Below are 20582 nucleotides of genomic sequence, written 5' to 3'. Positions count from 1 at the left end.
CTCTCTTGCAGGCTGTCCTGCCTGCGTTTTTAGTCTTTCTCTTTCCTCACCTGCGTTTTTCTATTGATTCAATCTCTTATTGCTGGTCACATCCTCCTCCCACTAGCAGCTCACTTCCAACCCTTCCACTACCCTCCCACCCCTTGAGACAGACATTGAGGTTCATGCTTCACACTGCCCTCGCACCCCGTGAGGCGGACATTGCGGTTCGTGGTTCATGGTGGCTGACCTCTTCCTTCTTCAGCAAGGCACACTAGTATCAAACTCCACTCTTTCATAATTCAGCGTTCCAAGAGATTTTAATTTGCCTCACAAAACTTTCCCCAACGGAAACACCCGTCTAACCTGCAGCTTAGGTTTCTTGTCCTCTCAGCATTGGTCAAAGTTTATCAATCAATTGCAATGCATTCCAAGAGATACCACGTGACATGCTTGATGCAAGGTGTATGACGATCGTGCACAATCATTTTATGATTAAAAAAAACCAGCCATGTGAGGTGCAAAAAATAGCCCTTTCATGAATTTTAACTAAGCGTTACGTGTTGTGCTGCTTTAGGGACTAGCACCGGAACTTCGGTACTACTAGTCGCCTATATTTAACTATGGAACCATCCCTAAATGCTATGCAGAAAGAGGAAAATTAGAATTTGTATCTTTTCATCAATTAGATCGTCACACAAACTTCATTCCCCCCCACCGTTTAGGTGTTGCTGCGGTGCATAGGTATAAATGGTTGTTTTGTATCATTTTTGTATGTAAAAAGCAATAAACACGTACTCTAATAAAAAGAATGAGTCCAAACTGAGGCTTGACCTCATGCTTTAACCCCGCCAAACATTCACGCACATAAATCTTATTTTTTTATATTTTTTGAGCGTGAAGACCCTAATTTTCTTTATTTTTCACTATTTTTTTCTATTTATTATTCATAGAAAATAAATACTTTCTAATTTATTTGTGTTGGCTTATTATTTTGACCAAAACTTAATATTTTCTCTGATTTTATTCCATTTTCACTCCTTTTCCCCAACTCAAAATTGAAAAAACCACTCATTTTTATTAAAAATGACATTTTGCGGGTTTTAAAGAATTAATAACGACTCTAAATCATTACGGGTTCTACATTTCTCTAGTTACAGTCCTCAAACATGATGCAAACAAGTTTCAAACAAAAATTCATCGCATATGAACAACATTTGGACCATGAAACAACAAAAACAAGCAAATTTCTTCATAAAATTGGAGCATACTGCGTGTCTTGCGTGTTGCGGGTTTTTTAATAATTATTCTGGGCAGCCCATAGACCAACCAACAAACATTCTTCAATGCTGAACCTCTTTCCTCAGCCTCCTCTTCATCTTGAAGCAATCCGATCACAGCCAGACAAGCATTCTTCAACCCCTCTTCTTCTTGAATTCTTGCACATGAATTGCCTCTATGTAGGAGAGAGGAGGAGAGAGAAAGATTGGTTTTTGATCTCTACAACCAGGTAGCCAATTGACACGTGGTCTAGAGCGATGGAGAGCGAAGATAGGATGTAGATCATGTATTCGGTCAGTTGGGGACCCTGTTTGTAAGTGCCATAGCCCCTTTTATCAAATCGTGGCTTCATGGTGCCTACTTCCTTGTCACGCGAAAAAAATGCAAAACCCCCCCCCCCCCCCCCCATGATTTTCAATTTTGGGCTAGTCCCAAAGGGTCACACCCTTTGGGCTCTCCTAAAGTCCATTTTCACCCTTGCCAATTTGGGCTTGGCCCAAAGGGTCACACCCTTTGGACTCTCCTAAAGTCCATTTCCACCCTTGCCAATTTGGGCTAGCCCCAAAGGGTCACACCCTTTGGGCTCTCCTAAAGTCTATTTCCACCCTTGCCAATTTGGGCTTGGCCTCCCGAGTACTCCCTCTTCCTCGTCCGGTGTCCAATTCTTGGTCTGAAAAATCCTCGGTGTCCATCTTGAAGTCTTCCACTGCCGGGCACCTCCCAGGGTCTTGTCTCATATGCAAAAAAATTATGAAAATTCTCCGACTACTGTCAAGTGGCTCTTTTAAGCATTTCTGGGGCATTGCCGCTTAAAATCGTACTGATCGCCACCGCCGCCTTCGACGAAGTCTATTTTTCCCTGGATATTCGTAATTTTTTGCTATTTTTAAGCACTTCTCAGCATAAAAAATCATCTGTCAAGGGTGTTTGGAATATTATTGAATGATTCTTGATAGTTTTGAATGGTTTTAGTTGAGCTAAAAGCTTTCTGATGATCTTCTGCGTGGTTCTGTTGACAATCTATGGAGTCTCTGTCTCTATTTTGTTTCTGTTTTGTATACCTCTGTAAGCGTTATGTGGGATGAATGTTTAGCTTGGGAAAGTTTAGAGACTCAAAAGTTAGAAGAGGGAAAAAATCTCAGTCACGTTTTGCCTCAGCCCTCATCTCTCTTCTCCTGCAAGCTATCATGGCTTCCAGCCCCTATAACCACCAAGATCTTGCTCGAGCCTCCTCCAAGACATCAACCACTACCCAAACGTGATCCCCCACATCTCTAGCTACAAATTGAGTACCCTAGAGGCCAAGCCAACCACAAGCACCAAGCATTAGCCCTCATCAATTTGCAGTGCGAATTGTGCTATTGCCCTTGCCCTCCTGCCCTTCTGCTCTAGTACCTCAGCAACTCCTTTAGACTTTTTGACCCCTAGGCAACTGGCTGAAGCCCCGTGAGTAATATTTGGACCTTCCCCAATGACATTTGAGCTCTTGTTTATAAAAACCATGTTGTACACTATTTGAGGTAGCCATTAAAGCTCAACCCAAGCTCTTAAATTAGCCCACAACCTCTGGAAGCTCATCCCTAAGGAGATCCCTCACCCCCTTTTGCCTACTTTTAACCAAATTGAAGACATGGAGCTCAACATGCATGGGATTCTTATGGGCCATGAAAGCTCCATTTGAAGCTTTTCATTTTTAGAATCAAGTTCAGGAGTAAACACAGGAAAACCTTATTATTTCTAAGTATGCTAACACGGAAAAATGCATTACAGGTCCATGCTGGGGCTGATCGGACACCTGCAGGAGAGCTTAAATTGGTTGATGGGGCGGTTAATTCCTTATTTGGAGCATCCATATCTCGAGCAAAGATATCATCAGGGGAGACTTATCTGGTGGAGCAAGGGATATAAAGTGATTGAGCAAGAAGAAGATACCTTTGTGTGGGAAATTAAAGTTTTCTGTCATCACTGCTTACAAATCTTGACAAGCATCCCTGTTGAGTTTAATGAAGAAGGTGCGATGGAGCCATCAGTTCATCCTCTAAATATGTTGAGCTTTGACTATCATAGTTACGAATAGGGGAGTTCTTGATGGCTGGCTGTGTAAACCCATTATGGACGTATACATTATATTTTGATGGAGCATTCGGGGGCCCTAATAGAAAAGGGAGTGTTGGAGTAGTTATCCGTGATCCCCGACGTAGAGATACAATGAAATTAGCTGCTTATCTTGGGGTAGGATTTACTAACAACATGGCTGAGTATAAAGCCTTGATTATGGGATTGAATATTGCTAAGAAAGGTGGCATTAGGAAGTTGTTAATAAAAGGGGATTCCCAACTGATCTTAAATCAACTCAATGGGACATATACAGTCTGGAATCCTCCCCTTCATATGTATCATCGAACTGCTATAACCCTACTTTATTAATTTGAGAGCATATCTCTTCAGCTGATTCCACATTATTGGAATCAGTTTGCGGATTTCTTAGCTAATTTTGCTTATGAAGAGGACCTCTTTTTCAACTGTGATTCTAGTCCGGACGTTGCTATTAATAATAAGATAGGACCTGGTCGCTTGTGGGGGATGTTATCAGACCACACATTATATGGCAGGCGATGGTTGATATGGGTAATGCAAAGAGTAGCCGAGACCCATCTACAGTTATTATCTTGGACCCATAGGTTGATCAGGTGGCACTTCCTTCGTTATCAGACATTTCGGAGTCCGTGATCCATGAGTTTTTGGATTCCCTTGTAAAGAAAAATACCCTAACACAGAAGCATAAACAGAAACCGTACGACAAAGCACAGAGTCATAGAAAAAACACAGTTAGGGTTAGGGTTAGAGTAGCTCAAAGACAATGAACACAATGAATAAATGAAATGATATGACTACTAATAAAACGATGCTCATGCAGCAAACACACTATGTAGTGAATGAAAATCTCGAACTCCTATATCTCTAGGATCAGGGCAGGGGTAATGAGCTGGAGAGTGTGTCGTACTCTGAACGGATCTCGAATCGCAACAAGGCAACCTCTGGATGTCAAACACCAATAAACACAGCAATGAGAGGCTAGATCTGATATAGACAGCAGTGAGGAGAGAGAAATACTAAAAACAGAGCCTACAAGAGAGAAAAAGGCCAAAAACGCAAGCAAGAGAGACAAAGACTAAAAACGGAGCCTACAAAAGAGAGAGACTGAAAACGCAGGCAAGACAGTCTGCAGGAGAGAGAAACACTAAAAACGGAGCCTGTATGAGAGAGAAATACTGAAAATGCAGGCAGGACAGCCTGCAGGAGAGAGAAAGACTGCAGTGACTGCAGACAGGAGAGAGAAAACTATCAGGGAGGTAGCTAGAGCCGATAAACGCAGCAATTTGCTGGCGTGGCAGACTGTACGATAGCAGTGTAGATGAACAACAGTCAGTTGCCAGGCAAAAACAGCAGCAATCAGTGTGTGGAGGGCTGAAAATAGGCGCCAGACTATAGGGAACAGTGATGTGGACAGCGAGGACTGAGATGTCCTCCGTGACCGAGGTGTGGGCAGCAAGCTGGTAACACCTGAAACCTGCAAAAACGAGATTGTAAAAGAGTGGAGGGTTGGCTGTCAATTTATAGAAAATTAGGGTTCTAGATCCTCTCCCACTTAACTTTCTTGATTCACTCCTCATTTTAGGGTTTTGGCTAAAAAAAGTCTAAAATAAACATGTTTTGGGGTTATTTAAGTGGCTAAGTGCATTTCTTAGCACAACACCCCCTCTCAGACCCAAAATAGGGCGAGAAAAGTAGGCTAGCCTAAATTTTGATTTACCCTAAGGTGTCCCACCCCAAAGCAGCTAGAGCATCGGACAAAAGGTGCACATCGACTGCCTAGTGGCCTACCAAGACTACAGAGGCGATGGATATCTTACCAAGGGAGTCCAAGTGATCACCCCAGAGAGGTCAAGGCATCGGACCAAGGGTGCTCGTCGGCTGCCCAAGGGCCTACCAAGGCCTACAAAGGCGGATGGAATCAACAATGGACTTATTTGTTTTGTATTTTTCTTTTTCTTTTTTTGAAAAGTGTTTTGAAAATACATAAGTAATATAGGGGCAGCGGCCAATTAAGTGACAGATAGGAAAAGATAAAGAGAGAGTTTTAAACCCAAGTTATTCATAAAACTAGCAAGCCAATCTCTCGCACTGACGATAATAAGTGCCTAAGGATGATAAAAGTGAGTGTATGTGCCAATCATGTGTTGAATATCTAAGAGGTAAAAAAAAACGGTGGGCTTAGCAAGACAAGCAAAGCAAGCAAGCAAGGGTAGGGAAACTGCCTTTAGGAGAACTGCCATATGTTATGCTACGAATATGGTGGATCCTAGAGTCGACCACTCCAAAAGACCGAAAAGGAATAAATGCGCACAGATGCACGTTGACATGAACAGCATGCCAATGCAAAGGGTAATGCAAAGAGAGATGCAAGATGTCATACTCATGCAATATGCTATGCAACGGTGCCACTGGGACAGTGCCCTCGCAGGGAAAGTGTTCACTTGTCCAAGTGGAAGCCACCCCCTCTTAAACTGGAAGGGAAAGCAAGAGGGAAGCACCCTCTCCCCGTCAAGCTGAAGAAGTAGGGGAGGGCGTACCCAAGCCGATCCTGGGTAGCAGGTACTGAAGAACCGGCCGGTTGACCGCTTTGGTCAAGATATCTGCAAAATTATCTAACGAAGGTACAAACTCTAGACGAATAGTGCCTAGCTCAACCTGCTCTCTGGAAAAGTGGAAGTGGACTCCCATATGCCGTGTCCGTGTGGTGTGATGATCGGATTGCCTACAAGGGCAATGGCACTCTGGTTGTTACAGTAGACAACTCTGGGAGAGTCACATGGAAAATGAAGTGCCGCTAGTAAACTCCTTAGATAGGTGGCCTCGGTGGTGCCATTGAAGAAAGCCTAGTACTCAGCCTCGGCAGTGGAAGCCGCGACCGTCTCTTGCTTACAACTAGACCAAGAAATGGGAGTCGTACCCAAGGTAAAGAGGTAGCAGCCATGGGAACGTCGGGTGTCAGGATCTCCTACCCAATCAGAATCAGTGTACCCCTGCAAACATAAACCAGAACCATATGTCAAGCCATAAGAAAAAGTACACCGCATATAACGCAATACACAAAGACATGCAATCCAATGTGACATTCTAGGTGCTGTGGAATACTAACTGAGTAAGCTAAATCTGGCCTAGTGTGAATTAACCAAAGAAGTTTTCCTACAACAATCCGAGGATAAACGATAGGCTTTCGCTTCAGAGGAATATCCCACAAAAATAAGGAGATCAGCTCGCGGAGTAAACTTACCTATCTTGTCATCAGGTGTGTGTGTGTGCATGCACGACACCCGAAGACTTTGAAATGGGAAATAATAGGCCGAGAGCCAAAAAATGCCCATACGGAGCCTTCTGAGGAAGAGCCGCAGTTGGGCACCGGTTGAGGATATACATCGAAGCGGTAACAGCCTCGACCCAAAGGCGCTCAGGAAGCTCTATAGCGAACAGTATAGAGCGTGCCATTTCCATGACTGTGCGGTTCCTACGCTCTACGACTCCATTCTGAGAGGGGGAGTTGGTAGAGATGAGTTAGCGAGAAATGCCATGCTTCTATAGAAACTCGGAAAACTCATGGGAGATAAACTCACCACCGCTATCACTCCTCATGCACCCAACACGACGACCAGTCTGGTTATGAACTAGCAGCACCCAAGCAGAAAAATATGTGAAAGCATCTGACTTATGTTTGAGAAAGTGCACCCACATGTATCGAGAATGATCATCCACTATAAAAAAGAAGTACAGTGCGCCGTTCAAAGCAACAGTGGATGTCGGCCCACAAAGATCAACGTGAATCAATCAGAGGCTCCTCAGCTCTATATGTAGGCTGCTGAGGAAATGGGGTACGGTGCTGCTTCCCGAGCTGACAGGCTTTACAAACATCTCGAGCTAGCTTCGGGCTTGGAAGGCCCTCAACTAGCTCACGACGTGACAACTCATAAAGTGAGTCATAACCAAGATGCCCTAAGCGAAAATGCCAAAGATGCTCATTGTGTGTAGGCTCCCGAGATGTGGCTAAGGCCTGGAAGCTATGGAACACGGAGCCTTCGGCGGTCGGCGCGGTTAGAAAGTGTGTTATGTGGTATAGGCCGTTAGGCTGTGCCTCACCGCGAGCAATCACTAAACCAGTCAGAGAGTCAAGGACCTCAACTGTGGTTGCTGTAAAGAAAACTGCTCACCCCAACTAGCAAAGCTACTAAACAGATAACAAGTTCACCCCAAGCTGAGGGACATGATATACATTGTCTAGCAAAGCCAGATCCGGGCCCTTGTCAGTGGCAAAACTGACGCAACCTTGAGCCTGAATCTTGACCGATGAGTTTTTTCCTACACAAACCTAGCCGGCTGCAGGGGCTCGGGTACGGAAAATATCCTCTATAGGAATCATGTGATGTGTAACTCCACTGTCCACAATCCAAACTAGAGCTGAAGTGCTCGGCTGTGATGAGTGAGCCTCTGCAGTAACCTCGTCATGAGGCAACTCACAGATGTGGACGAGACTCGCATCTGATATCTCTATGGAGACGATATGGCCCTCTGCAGACCAGTCAAACAAGCCCTCTAGAGTTGAGAACATTGTCGACTGAGATGACTCTGAGGTGGCAATGTGAGTCTAACCTTTAAACTGCCCCTTGCCATCACCCTGTCTCCCCTGCTGGGGGTTGCCCGACTGAGGGGCGGGGGTCTGAGACTTAGGTTTTGGTGCTGTGCCTCGTGCCTTTGATCGACACTCGTCCTCAAAATGGCTAGCCTTTTAACAATGTTGACAATACCTATTTTTTTTAGGTACATTCTGCCACCCAAGTTTGAGTTGTGACTGGGAGTTTTCTTGAGAATCCCCAGATTGATTTAGCTTTTGAGCTTGATTTTGATTTTGAGTGGAGGTTTAGTTTGGTTTTCCCTTCCCTTGCTGCCCTTTCTGAGAATGAGCAAGAAGAGCTCCATTTGAAGAGGAATTCATATGAAACCGATCGAACAACCGTGTGTAACGCAACAGCTACATAGAATGTAGGCATGGTAGGCTTTGAAACTATTCCTTCCACAAAATTGAAATATTTATTGGGGAGTTTATTTAGGAACAATGTGACTTGATCGTCAGAGGACTTGGGAGTCCTCGTAGTGGAGAATTCAGCAAGGAGACGCCGATACTCAGCCAACTTGACTTTCAAGTCATCCCGGTCAGTGATTTTGAAAAGCTGAAGCTCATGGTCAAGATTAATACGACGGGTTCTATCTCGAGTCGCATAGCGGTCAGTCAAGTGTGCCCATCACTCTGACGCTAAGTCAAAATGCTGAAGCTGAGAATGAAACTCAGGCAATAAGCCCTGCATCAGCTCAACAATAGCGGAGGCATTCCTAGCCTTCCATGAGCGGACGACCTCCTATGGAACAAATGCGGGATCGGGTTGAGGTTCCAACCCTTGCACTAGATTCCATAGATTCTGTGAATCAATGACATGTCTCATCAAATTCGACCAAGTAGTAAAGTTTGACCCGTTAAAACGAGTCTAGTCATTAAATGCATTCTTGGCAGAAGATGAACTAGAACCATGAGGTGTCGGGTGGGTGGAGTAAGATGATGGTGGGAAAGATAGTGGAGGTGAGAGTGTCTAATAAGAGTAAGGAGGGGGAAGAGGTGGGTAGGCAGAAGTAGGCTGTGAGTGTCCAATGAGTGCCGATTGATGCGGAGGCACTGGAACATGAATGTTTTCATAAGATTCCGGTGTAGATGGAGGCACTGGGACACAGTAGCCTTGTCCAAAGTGAGGCTGGGACACAGTATTATGACCAGAAGGTCCACTAGGCAATGCTATGGAGGCAAACTGTGCAGACAACTGATCCACATTCGAGAGAGACTGAGTGGGATACCCAGGCTGCAATGATCCCGAAAGTGTGTATGAGGTAGGTGGAACACCACCCGGCTGAGGGAAGAATGAGGTCCTAAAGAATGTGCCTATGTTTTCATAACCCCCCGGTGTGATGTGCAGTGCGACATGAGGTGTCTGAAATGGAAATGTAAATGGTGTAAATGGAAGTGGTGAAGCAGCGAAAGAATATAGTGGGATGGGTGGGTTTTGAAAGTGAGCTGTATGAGGTGGAGATTCTTTTTGTTCATTTTTATCATTTAAAGACTGTAAATGAAACTGTGAAGATGATGATACACCATGTAATAAAGTGAAAGGAACACCAAATTCATTCTGATTATGTAAAGTAGACAGAAAAGAAGGAAGGACAAAAGAAGAGTTACCTGGCTTTTTCTTATAATCCCCGCGACGTGTGTTAACATACAAGAATTGGTCCTCTAGAGGACCTTTTCCGTAGTCAACAGACTGGACTTTTTCTTCCACATGATCTCTACCAGTATATTGCAAAACAGAAGAGGTAAAAGAAGAAGGCACAAAAGACGAATCAAAAGTACATTGCACCGGAGAGGACGGAAGAGTCTGAAAAAATGAAACATACTCCGGATCTTGCTCTCCAAGAGGGGGCCCATCCCTGATGGAGGTCTCAACGGCCCTGCAACATCATCAAACTCACGCGCAACATCTAAAGAGTGAAATCCATGCATACCTTCATTTAGAAGTTTTTCTTGAAAGGGCAATTCTTCGGTCGAGCTCCTCAATCTTCTTTTATGGATAGGCTATGATCAGTTTATATTCCTCAGAGGTCAACTTGTCTATCTTTTCTTCCATGTACTCAGATGTTTCTCCCACCATGTCGGAACTTTGTGGAGCAAGCTGATCAGCCCACTCTCGCTCGGTTCTCGGCATAGGCTGATCTGGAGACTGAATCGGTGTTGATGTGTTCGAAGTCATTTGAACCTACTGTTGTTCTTGTTGTTGCGAAGAGCTTTCAGATCAAAGGCCTAGGTTTCTCAAAGAGTACCAGGCTCTGATACCATGTAAAGAAAAATACCCTAACACAAAAGCATAAACAAAAACCGTACGACAAAGCACAGACTGATAAAAAGAACACAGTTAGGGTTAGGGCTAGAGTAACTCAAAGACAATGAACATAGTGAATAAATGAAATGATATGACTACTAATAATACGATGCTCATGCAGCAAACACACTATGCAGTGAATGAATACTGAACCTCGAACTCCTGTATCTCTAGGATAAGGACAGGGATAATGAGCTGGAGAGTGTGTCGTACTCTGAACGGATCCCGAATTGCTGCAAGGCAGCCTCCAGATGTTGAACACTAGCAAACGCAATAGTGAGAAGCTGAATTTGATGCAAACAGCAGTGAGGAGAGAGAAAGACTAAAAACGGAGCCTACAAGAGAGAGAAAGACTGAAAATGGAGCCTGCAAGAGAGAGAAAGACTGAAAACGCAGGCGTGACAGCCTGCAGGAGAGAGAAATACTGCAGCGACTACAGACAAGAGAGAGAAAACTGCCAGGGCGGTAGCTGGAGCCTGCAAACGCAGCAGTTTGCTAGCGTGACAGGCTGTACGACAATAGCGCAGATAAACAACAGTCAATCGCCAAGCAAAAACAGCAGCAATCAGCGTGTGGAGGGCTAGAAACAGGCGCCAGATTGTAGGGAACAGTGATGGACAACAAGGGCTGAGATGTCCTTTGTGACCGGGGTGTGGGCAGCAAGCTGGTAACACCTGAAACCTACAAAAACGAGATTGTAAAAGAGTGGAGGGCTGGCTGCCAATTTATTGAAAATTAGGGTTCTAGATCCTCTCCCACTTAACTTTCTCGATCCACTCCTCGTCTTAGGGTTTTGGCTAAAATAAGCCTAAAATAAGCATGTTTTGGGGCTATTTAAGTGGCTAAGTGCATTTCTTAGCACAACATCCCTTTCTACTTCAAAGGGGAATGTTATTTCTTTGCCCTCAAAGGGGGCATCTACTTTTTCTTCAACTTCAGCGGGGAGCCCCTTCACCTCCCACCTCAAAGGGGAAACCTACTCCACATGAAGTTCTTCACCCATCCTCTACTTTCTTGGGATGGCTGTCTTCGACCAGTCATCTCTTCTATTGATACCCAGGATCTAGAGCATCTACCTAGATTGAGGCCCTTGGATCTTCAACACGACTTGGTGGCTAGGCCTTCGTATTCCTTCTAGCATGGAGTCACGAAGCTAGCGGCTTCTCTCCCGAGGTTGAGTTTTGGGTTCTACAGCTCATCCACTCTTCTGACTTTCTTCAAAGGTCTCCTTTCAAGTGGTATTCTCAGATTACAGGGTAGATCTTCTTCGTCACTTGGTCAGCATGGAGTCACCTCCCGAGATCGAGTACAGGTATATCCTTATGGTTCTCAGCACCACACAAAGTCCGACATTCCTCCTATGCATTGCATGTTTTCATTATCTTTGTACTAGGGTGCTTGGGCAAGTGAACAATTTCCCCACGAGGGACACTGTCTAAGTGGCACCTGCTGCATGAGCATTCTTCAGCATGTAGCATTACATCTCCACCTCACTCTTCTTTTGTTCCCCTTTTTGGGCCTGAGAGGGGGTGTTGAGAAACCCTTCACCCGCAGTTTGCGTTTTTTGCGTTTCTGAGTTTTGTGTTTAGGGTTTGCAGCCCCAAAAAGGGGCGTCATCCTAGACTGACTATGCCTATTTATAGGCCACTCTTTCATTCATTCCTTAAAGCTAATTCATTCAGTCCGTCACCTCTTCTCTCCAGCTTCTCCACTACCCTCACATCCCTTCAGAGCACATTGCGGTTCGTAATTCATGGCTGCCTTCATCATCTTCCTTGTGCTACGGCACCCTTGTTCCCTTGTATCACATTCACTCCATGATTCGGAACTTCATCATTTCATTTATCTGAGTTTCTTCTCTCTTCTGTTCTCTTCTCCATGTTTGCCAAGTTCATTTCGTGTTCCTCCCCGCAAACCCTACTATCTCGCTGGTACATCATCTTTTGACAACACCTAGCAGGGACCATACTCTACAAGCTCCCCCGAGAGTTTGATGGAGTGGCCAATGCTTTGAGAGCACAAACATCCTCAACCCTTGTGAGCTTTACCCATATGTCCTTCAGACTACTTGAGCATGAGACATCTTTGCAACTATAAGGCAGGTTTCCGTCTCATTATACAAGTTTTGATGAGGCTCTTGTAGCTTCTAAGAGGGGTGACAAGTGGAAGAAGTCGAAGGACTGTGGCAAGAAAGGACACTTGTGGAAGGACTCTAAAGAGTTAGTGGCTTCCAAAAGTAGGAGGAGAAGAAGAAGCAAGATATGGACTCCTCTATCGAGTCATCCTCCTCCTCTAACTGTGATTCAAATTCTTTAGCCAAGGCATGGAAGGGATCCTTGTGTCATGAGTACATGTATTTTTAAAACCTCACTTAACATTAATTTTTAATCACATGGTTAAGTAAATGTTGCACATGCGAGGTGTAATTGGGGTTAGAGTAAATTTACGAGCTCGAGGCTCGAGGAAATCACGGGATGTCAAAGGCAAAAGTTGGGATAAGTTATGCTACACAGGTACTTGGTGGTATCCGGTGCCAGTTGTTGGCCTAGGTCATTTATTTTGCCATAAGTCTCAGTTGGTGACACTAGAGAAGTGGCATTTAATGGTACCTAACGACAATCTGATGGCCAAAGATGACACGGAGATACTCTAGAATGGAAGTTGCCTAGCCAATTTAATCATTGATCAGTCAAAAAAAAAAAGGGCACTGAAATAATTATTGGATTAATTTTCAGTATTTAAATATTGAAAATTGATATTTAATTGTGGCTAATGCTAGAAAAACCATTTGGAAAGGCTGCTACATGTCAAAAATGCCCATGAACGGCTACAAAACGTCCTTAGAGGCTATAGAGAGGCATTTTTATTGCATTCAACCTGCAAATGACTTTGAGATCACCTGAAGCTGAGAAATTTTAAATTTCTCTATTGTAAACTCTAATTTGCAAAGTAGAAATTAGGGTTTAGCAGCAGCTTCAATAAGCGTTCCAAAATTTGGAAACTCCAAGACTTGGATTCAATAGGGCTAAAGTTGTTTCTAGTCAAATTCAAGGGGAGGGACTAGTAAATTAATAAATTAGGCGCATTTTCCATCTCCATCAAAGCAAGTGAAGGCCAATTTACTGCTTGAATCAAGAGGCAAATCAGATTGAAGACTTGCTGGCCATTTTGGACAACAAGAGGAGTTGGAATACTGAAAAGGATTGGGAAAATCCTATTGTATATCAACTTCTTCTTCAACTAAGTTAAAGAAATACCGAAAGGAGCGCCAATTTGGGGGCCAATAGGATATCCATTATCCAAGATTGTAAGTTAATTTGCATTTCTCAGTTTTGTAATAAATGTTGCCACTGTAATTAGGTTGTAATCAGGGAATTACCACCCATCCACAAAAGGAAGGTTGATTTCACCTTGCCTTCCAATTAAGGAAAGAGCTTGTCAACCCCTCCTTCAGCTTTCTAGAACAAGTGATGCGGTCATCCCTCACGACTCTCCAGTGAGAGAGAGGGAGTGTAAGAGGGTGGTGAGATGGGGTAGATGAACCTCATCTATAGAGGTATACAGGTGCACAAGTTCTAGAGAGGGATGTCTCTGATGCATCAACTAATCAAGAATTCTTGTATAATAACAATCTAACAATCTTTGGTAAGTCTGGCAGGTTCAAATCCTAGAGCTGAGATTGAGATCCAGGTTCATTATAGGTTGGTATTTGACTGAGAGCAGGATTGGCTCTTTGTTTGCTGAGCTCACATGAGGGGACACTTTGGTGGTCTTGCCAAAGGCAGGGAATCCATGGTCACATATATTCAGAGGCATTTTTGACAAGATAGTCTTGTATGCTACTACAAGACATTGTTGAGAGACATTGAGAGTTACTTTGATTCTTCTCTATTTTCAAGAGCTGGTACAATCAACATCAACATCAGGTTCTCTCCAAGGGCTCTTGGTGGTGGCTTGCACACCCGCTGCTTGGGTATTCATGGTTCTATTTTGGTGGTTCTTGTTGTATTTAGTATGACGGGGCCTTATCATTGTAAATTGATCTAAGAGAGGGTGTTAGCAGATATGTTAGTTCATAGTTAAGTCTGTGTATGTGATCATGTGGGCTAGGGAACCAGGATATCATCATGTGTATTTATACATTTTTATTTGGCTATTTTAGCATTTTATGCTGGCCGACATGCTACCATTTATAGCATTCTTTTGGCATGTTTATTCAGGCTCCTCCTCAATGGTTATTATCATTCATCTATCATTCGCATGTCCTTGCTCGAGAGAGGAGCCAGTGCCAGTGCCTTCACAACTAGTGACTCATATTGGTTTTGTATTGTCTCATGTTGATATATGGATTCCATTTCCCAAGTGTTCTTCTGAGTTCTCTTCTTTTGCAATGTTCTTCTTTTCTCTCTATCTTGTGTTAAATAGTCTATTTCAGCATACATATAGCTTCCATTGCCACATCCACTCTTGACACAGCTACCATGTATTTTTCCCACACACGCACCCATACCACCTCCCCAAGCAAGAATGTCCCATAGCATAGCTGGTATGATGAGGTGTAAGAAAACCCATCTTCGTCTCCAACAAGGTGAAGCACGAGGGACTTGCACAAAGCTAAACACGCTCGATCTTTTGCCGCTTAGTGTGGCACAAGAAGAGGCCATTTCTATCCAAATTGAAGCACAAGTTTTACCAGCTATTCTTGGGACAGTATAGCAAGGAGGCCTAGAAGGCATTCTAGGAGCCCTGAGCCCATATACCTATCACCTCCCCAAATACGTGGCATGCATATACTACCTCATTATAGCAGGTACATGGGCAGCTCCTATTGCCCCAACCACCAAAGGATAGACCCACATCATCCATCTTCTTCAACGTAGCAAGGATTCACAATTCCATCAATAGACTCCAGAATGGTCGGGGGGCCATGACCATGATGGACTAGTAGCAGAGCACCTATCACATGCTAGAGACATCCTCGCACCCCTTCTAGCCCACCTATTCAACAAAGCCTTGTGTGAAGCCTTCCCTGCTAGTTAATCACCTAATACTATAGTACCAATCCTAAAAGTTGGAGACCCCATGGTTTGTACAAACTATAGGATGGTCATGCTTAGCCGCGTGCTAGCTAAGCTTTATGGATCGATACTACAGCATGAGCTAAGCAAATGGGCAAAGAACCACCAACATTGGGCATGTGGACAAGCAAGGTTTAGGAGGGCACTAGCACTATTGGGTAGGGATGCCCACTCTCACCTACTCTTTTCAACCTTTATATTGATGAGATATCAAACTACATTGATGGACTTGGAGGGGAGGGAGCTGGCCTGGGGGGGCATTGATACCCATACTACTATATGCCGATGACATAGTCCTCATCTCCACCACGCTGGAGGGATTGCAACACCACCTAGATGCACTACAAGCCTTTTGTCAACACAAGGATCTCACAATGAACCTTGGGGAAACCAAGGTTATGTTATTCAACACTTCCTCCCAGTTGATTGGGAGATCAGTACACCATTTCACATATGGAGAGGAGATAGTGGAGGTGGTCCAAAGATATGTTTGCTTAGGGATTTCTTTTTCAAGGCTGTGATTCACTTTGAGGAGAGCAATAGAGGATAGATTAACACGAGGCTATGTATCTCTAGGGTTGGAAAGCCAGTGCGCATGCATACAGTTTACCATATGGAAATCAATTCCTCTACCACACGACGAGAGCCACACAAGATCATTACCCAAGGGGGAGGAGATATATGAGGGGTGGGAGAAAATGGAGAAACCCTTGGTACTAATAATTTCACGGATGATTCAAAGTAAACCCTCTGTACCACACGAGGTTATCAAAGCAGAGATGGGAGCACCACCCATAATGGCAGAGACCCTCTTCCAGACAGTAACTTTCCTGCATAGGCTCTGGTCCTTGCTAAGATAGAGATACTCCCGCGGCTTGCACTAGAGTCGTCTAGATAGCTAGCATTACAGGGGGGGGATACAAAGTGCTAGTATGCCCAGACAAAGGCATGGTTACAGTTACATGGATTACACAAGGATCACCTCCCATCACTACAGTACAGCTTGGATTACCCTCACTTGAAGCTCAACCGAGAGGAGCTGAAGTGCATCATCAAGATGGACATTATTCAGATACACATAGCCACAACATGGGCAACCCCTACTGGGGATCTAGGGACAAAGATGGCTTTCTATCAAAAGCATGTTCTACCCACATCACCCGATTGTTTTGTTGTCCGCTCAAGTTACATGGATGCACACACTTGTCTCATGGTGTACGATGTGCCATTGGACATCTCCGTACATCCTCACACTAACTCCGAATCAAGACAAGTAGATACGGTGCAGATTCCCTCCCCCCAGAGAGCAGGATTTTCCAACTTTGTCAGCTCGAGCCACAGACAAAGGAGCACTACTTATGCAAATGCTCAATGTACTACGAGATCCAAAGACGCTTCCATTTCACCCACTCGCTTTTGCTTAGAAAACTCCGACACCTCTTTATTTTTACTGCAAATGCTCCATTTTTTACTTCATTTTTAGTGCCTAGTCACACCTCTCATGGAGCTTGGCATCTTAGCACTTCCCCTCAAGCTTAGTATTAGCTCATATACTCCAAGCATACTCTTGAAGCAGTGGAGCTTCTTAGCTCCCAAGGTCTTGGCGAAAATATCTGCAGCTTGATCATATATACTGATATAAACCAAGTCAATATCACTTGCTAACCACATACCAGCGTGCACTCACAAAGTTCTACAGAGTATTGACTACTCCCTCCACTACAGAGCCTTCATTGGTCCCGACCAACACCCCTACCACAGGGATCAACCCAAACACAACCACAGAGAGATATAGAGCTCATCACCCATGTCCAGCTAGTCCACGCCCTCACAAGAGGCATCATCTATAAATACATAGGATACTACACCAGCACCATGGCACCCTACCTTGCCACTTCAACCTCTGTATGCTAGATAGACCCATGAGAGACATCGTGGGATGAGAGTGCCTCTTGAGCAATTCCACATTGAATTTGGCTTAGATATCATTTTACACTCATCAGCTATGTATTATTTAGTGTTTATTCTCCATTTAGTTAGTCACAGCATTAGATGATAGCTTTTTTGGGACATGGGAAATTCCTAGATTGCTCAGATGTAACATTTTGGTCTCATAGCCGATTCGGCCTTTGGTGGTGGACGTTAATGTAACACACACACACACGCATTCTCTCTCTCTCTCTCTCTCTCTCTCTCTCTCTCTCTCTCTCTCTCTCTCTCTCTCTCTCTCTCATTTCCATGATATCCAGGATGATTAGATGAGGTCTCGGTTCCACATGAGATCATCAAAGCTGAGCTAGTAGCTACACCGATTGTGGTAGAGTCCCTCACCCAATTGGTCACATACATACATAGCCTATGCGACTTACCTAGACAAAAATATGCACGGTTAGCTCGATTCCTTCATGCAACTTGCTAGAGAGGGTGAGACTTCATGTTGGTATGCACAGATGTCAGCTTGGTTTGAGCTACATGGCTTTAGCATGGACAAGTAACCCCCCTTTCAATACTCCCTTGATGCACCATCTCTTGATTTAGGCAAGTTAGAGATTTACAAGATCATCAGGATGGATCTTACCCAGTTGGATATCAGGCGGACATGGTTGATGCCAGTGCAGGAGCTAGGGACAAAGATGGCTCTCTACCACGAGCATTTCCTTCGTACTACAAATGATGGATTTATTGTTCACCCAAGATACATGGACACCCACCTTTCCCATGGGATTAGATATACTATTGGTCAGTTGCACACCTCCTCACATCAACTAGAGATTGAGACTTGCAGATATAGATCCATCCCACCAAAGGATGCCAAATATGTCAGTTAGAGCTAGAGAATGAGGAGCATTATATCTACCACTTCCTAGTGTATTATGAGATCCGTGGCCATCTCCACTGTCTCTTTAGAGACGGATTTGGACCACTATCCAGAGTCATGGATTTTACCAATCAGCGATGCCTTGGCCTCTTTCTCCTTGAGATACGATGGCTTCATGACATGCGCCTTAGGAGTACAACTGCTCTAGGACACCGAGGCCCTTTAAAGGCAATTCACAGACTTCTTTGCAAGGGAGACTCGGGAGACTTCAGTACAGTTACAGCCCCAGTCCACATGAGAGACTCTCTCACCGCCACAATCCACACACAAACAAGGAGTACTGATTGATCGGGCCATTCAGCTTAGCCATTCCAGACATCCTAGGCCTCACCGCAGACACCAACGTCACCTTCATAGGCTGATACAGGGGATTATTGCTTGGGCTAGAGCTAGGCCCTCCATACCCACATGAGATTGTACCATCTGGAACTCATTGTTACTAGATAGAGCTCTACGTTTTACACATAGCCATAGTTAGTTTCCTTTCTTATTTTGCTTTGTGCTACATATTTTGCCCGGACAGTTGTACCATCATACACATGATTGTAACTCATGGTCTCATAGGTCATTTTGGCCTTTTGTAGACGTTAATATATCATTTCATTCTCTCTCTCTCTCTCTCTCTCTCTCTCTCTCTCTCTCTCTCTCAAATACGTTGAAGCTTAAATTTGGCATTTGATCTACATGGCAGTATATGGCTTGTTATGCAACTGCTGTGTAGAATTTTACTTCATAATCTAGAAGGCATTCAACATGTTGTCTTCATATGCTCCATAACAAATTCACTTCATGCTGCTAAACCTATGGGCCACACACATTGTTGATGTATATAATGTGATTATTTTACTTGCCTTTTTCCCATCCATGTACAAATGCTCTATACTATCTTTTCTTCTTTTTGGTCCTTTTGTCAGAACATTTGCTCGGGAATCTTCATCTCTTTTATATGCCTGAACTGCAGCACGCAAAACTGAAACAGGTAACAAATGGTAAAAACAAATTGTGAGGCTAATGCCTTCAGGGATTAACTCATGCCTATAACTTACCTGATTGAAACAGAAAATAATGAATTCGAAAAACAAAGCAACAACCAGGATATACACCCAAAACAACAAAAAATCCATCATTTTCTTGAATAAGGCTAGTCAGAGTGCCTGCAAGTGCTAGTCTAAGTTCAATTCTCGCTATTCTAGGAGATAGGATGTTTCATATTTGTAAATGATTTAGCAGTTCTTCCATACCATAGTTTGGGATTAAGCTCCCAGGAGGTACTGAAGCCCCACAGCTCATGCACCGGTTCTGCAGCAGGAATGAGATTATCTAGCTTGAACTGGAGAGAGAGTCCTTATTGTTTAAGTTAAATATGTTATCCAATCTTGCTATTATTACAAAATTCTAAGAGAGAATTAAAAAACTCTTTGTGACTAAAATCTTAGGTGAAGTGATTGGAGCATGAATTTTCATATTTTCCACTCAAAAGCTCCTCATCCCAAGATTGGAGTATAAAATGCATAAGCATGAAAAGATCAGAGTTTGCATAAAGGTCGTGTTTGTGATTCAAGAGTTATTCAGTCGTTTTCCAGGGCACAGCCATAACCTCTATTTCAAGACTGAAGTAACAAGATCATCAGAAAGGAACCACCTCAGGTTCCAAAGGCATCCCCACAAGTTATACATATATAATGCACAATACATCACCCCTAGTTGAGCATGCTATATCATGCCTAGCTCAACTTCATGATTGAAGGAGAAATCTTAAGAAGAGTTCTACTTTTTATCAGAGTTTGGAGAAAAGCGTTCACACAAAAAACATCAACATGCCATGAGTGCTTTGGGTTCTCAATAAAATGAGAATTCTTAGATGTACTAAATTTTACTCCAAGCATCACATCCATACACTAAGATTTAGGCATTTAACTAATAAAAATGAACTAGTTCCTCTTTGAGAGGCTGGTCAAATCCTTTCCAAGGAACTGACAGCCTCTTTGTGCATCTTTGGAAGGCAAACAAAAGTTTAACACTAGATCATCTTATCATCTAATCAGTCCTAGACTCGTGTATTGAACCTTCAGCTCATGAGCACAGACTTGAGCATGCATAAGAGAAACACCTAATGGCCTTAGGCGACCAGGGCATGCAAGAAAACTACCATCAAATCCAAAACGCATGTCCACATTTTAAGTATGAAAATCACCAGACTTCTTACCATATTGCAGACCTCTACAGCTGAATATGAGTCTGGGTGGACATCTGAATGTAGATGTGAGTGCCAAACGGGAACGTCTTACTAGGGAAGCTCCCTTAAGTTCTAAAGTAAAGTCACTACCTGAAAAG

General features: G+C 43.7%; 2 protein-coding genes across 4 annotated transcripts in view; one reads left to right on the top strand and one right to left on the bottom strand.

Moving 5' to 3' along the window:
• The window catches only part of LOC148031555 (proteasome assembly chaperone-like protein), a 275937-nt gene that overhangs the window by 60674 nt on the left and 194681 nt on the right, over positions 1-20582 (top strand). The window lies entirely within an intron of this gene.
• The window catches only part of LOC148031557 (uncharacterized), a 67839-nt gene that overhangs the window by 26498 nt on the left and 20759 nt on the right, over positions 1-20582 (bottom strand). For all 3 annotated transcript variants that reach the window (XM_087685096.1, XM_087685094.1, XM_087685097.1), the window contains exons 3-4: positions 19490-19547; positions 19100-19218 (exon numbers count right to left, since the gene is read on the bottom strand). In XM_087685096.1, coding sequence (XP_087541222.1) covers positions 19100-19218; positions 19490-19547 — 177 coding nt within the window. The remainder of the gene's footprint in view (positions 1-19099; positions 19219-19489; positions 19548-20582) is intronic.

The sequence above is a fragment of the Lygodium microphyllum genome, chromosome 9 (genome assembly GCF_053477565.2).
Source record: "Lygodium microphyllum isolate KBCC chromosome 9, Lygodium_microphyllum_v1.1.10, whole genome shotgun sequence".
NCBI classification, from domain to species: domain Eukaryota; kingdom Viridiplantae; phylum Streptophyta; class Polypodiopsida; order Schizaeales; family Lygodiaceae; genus Lygodium; species Lygodium microphyllum.
Note: the sequence above shows the minus strand (reverse complement) of the source record. Positions and strands in the feature narration are given on the sequence as shown.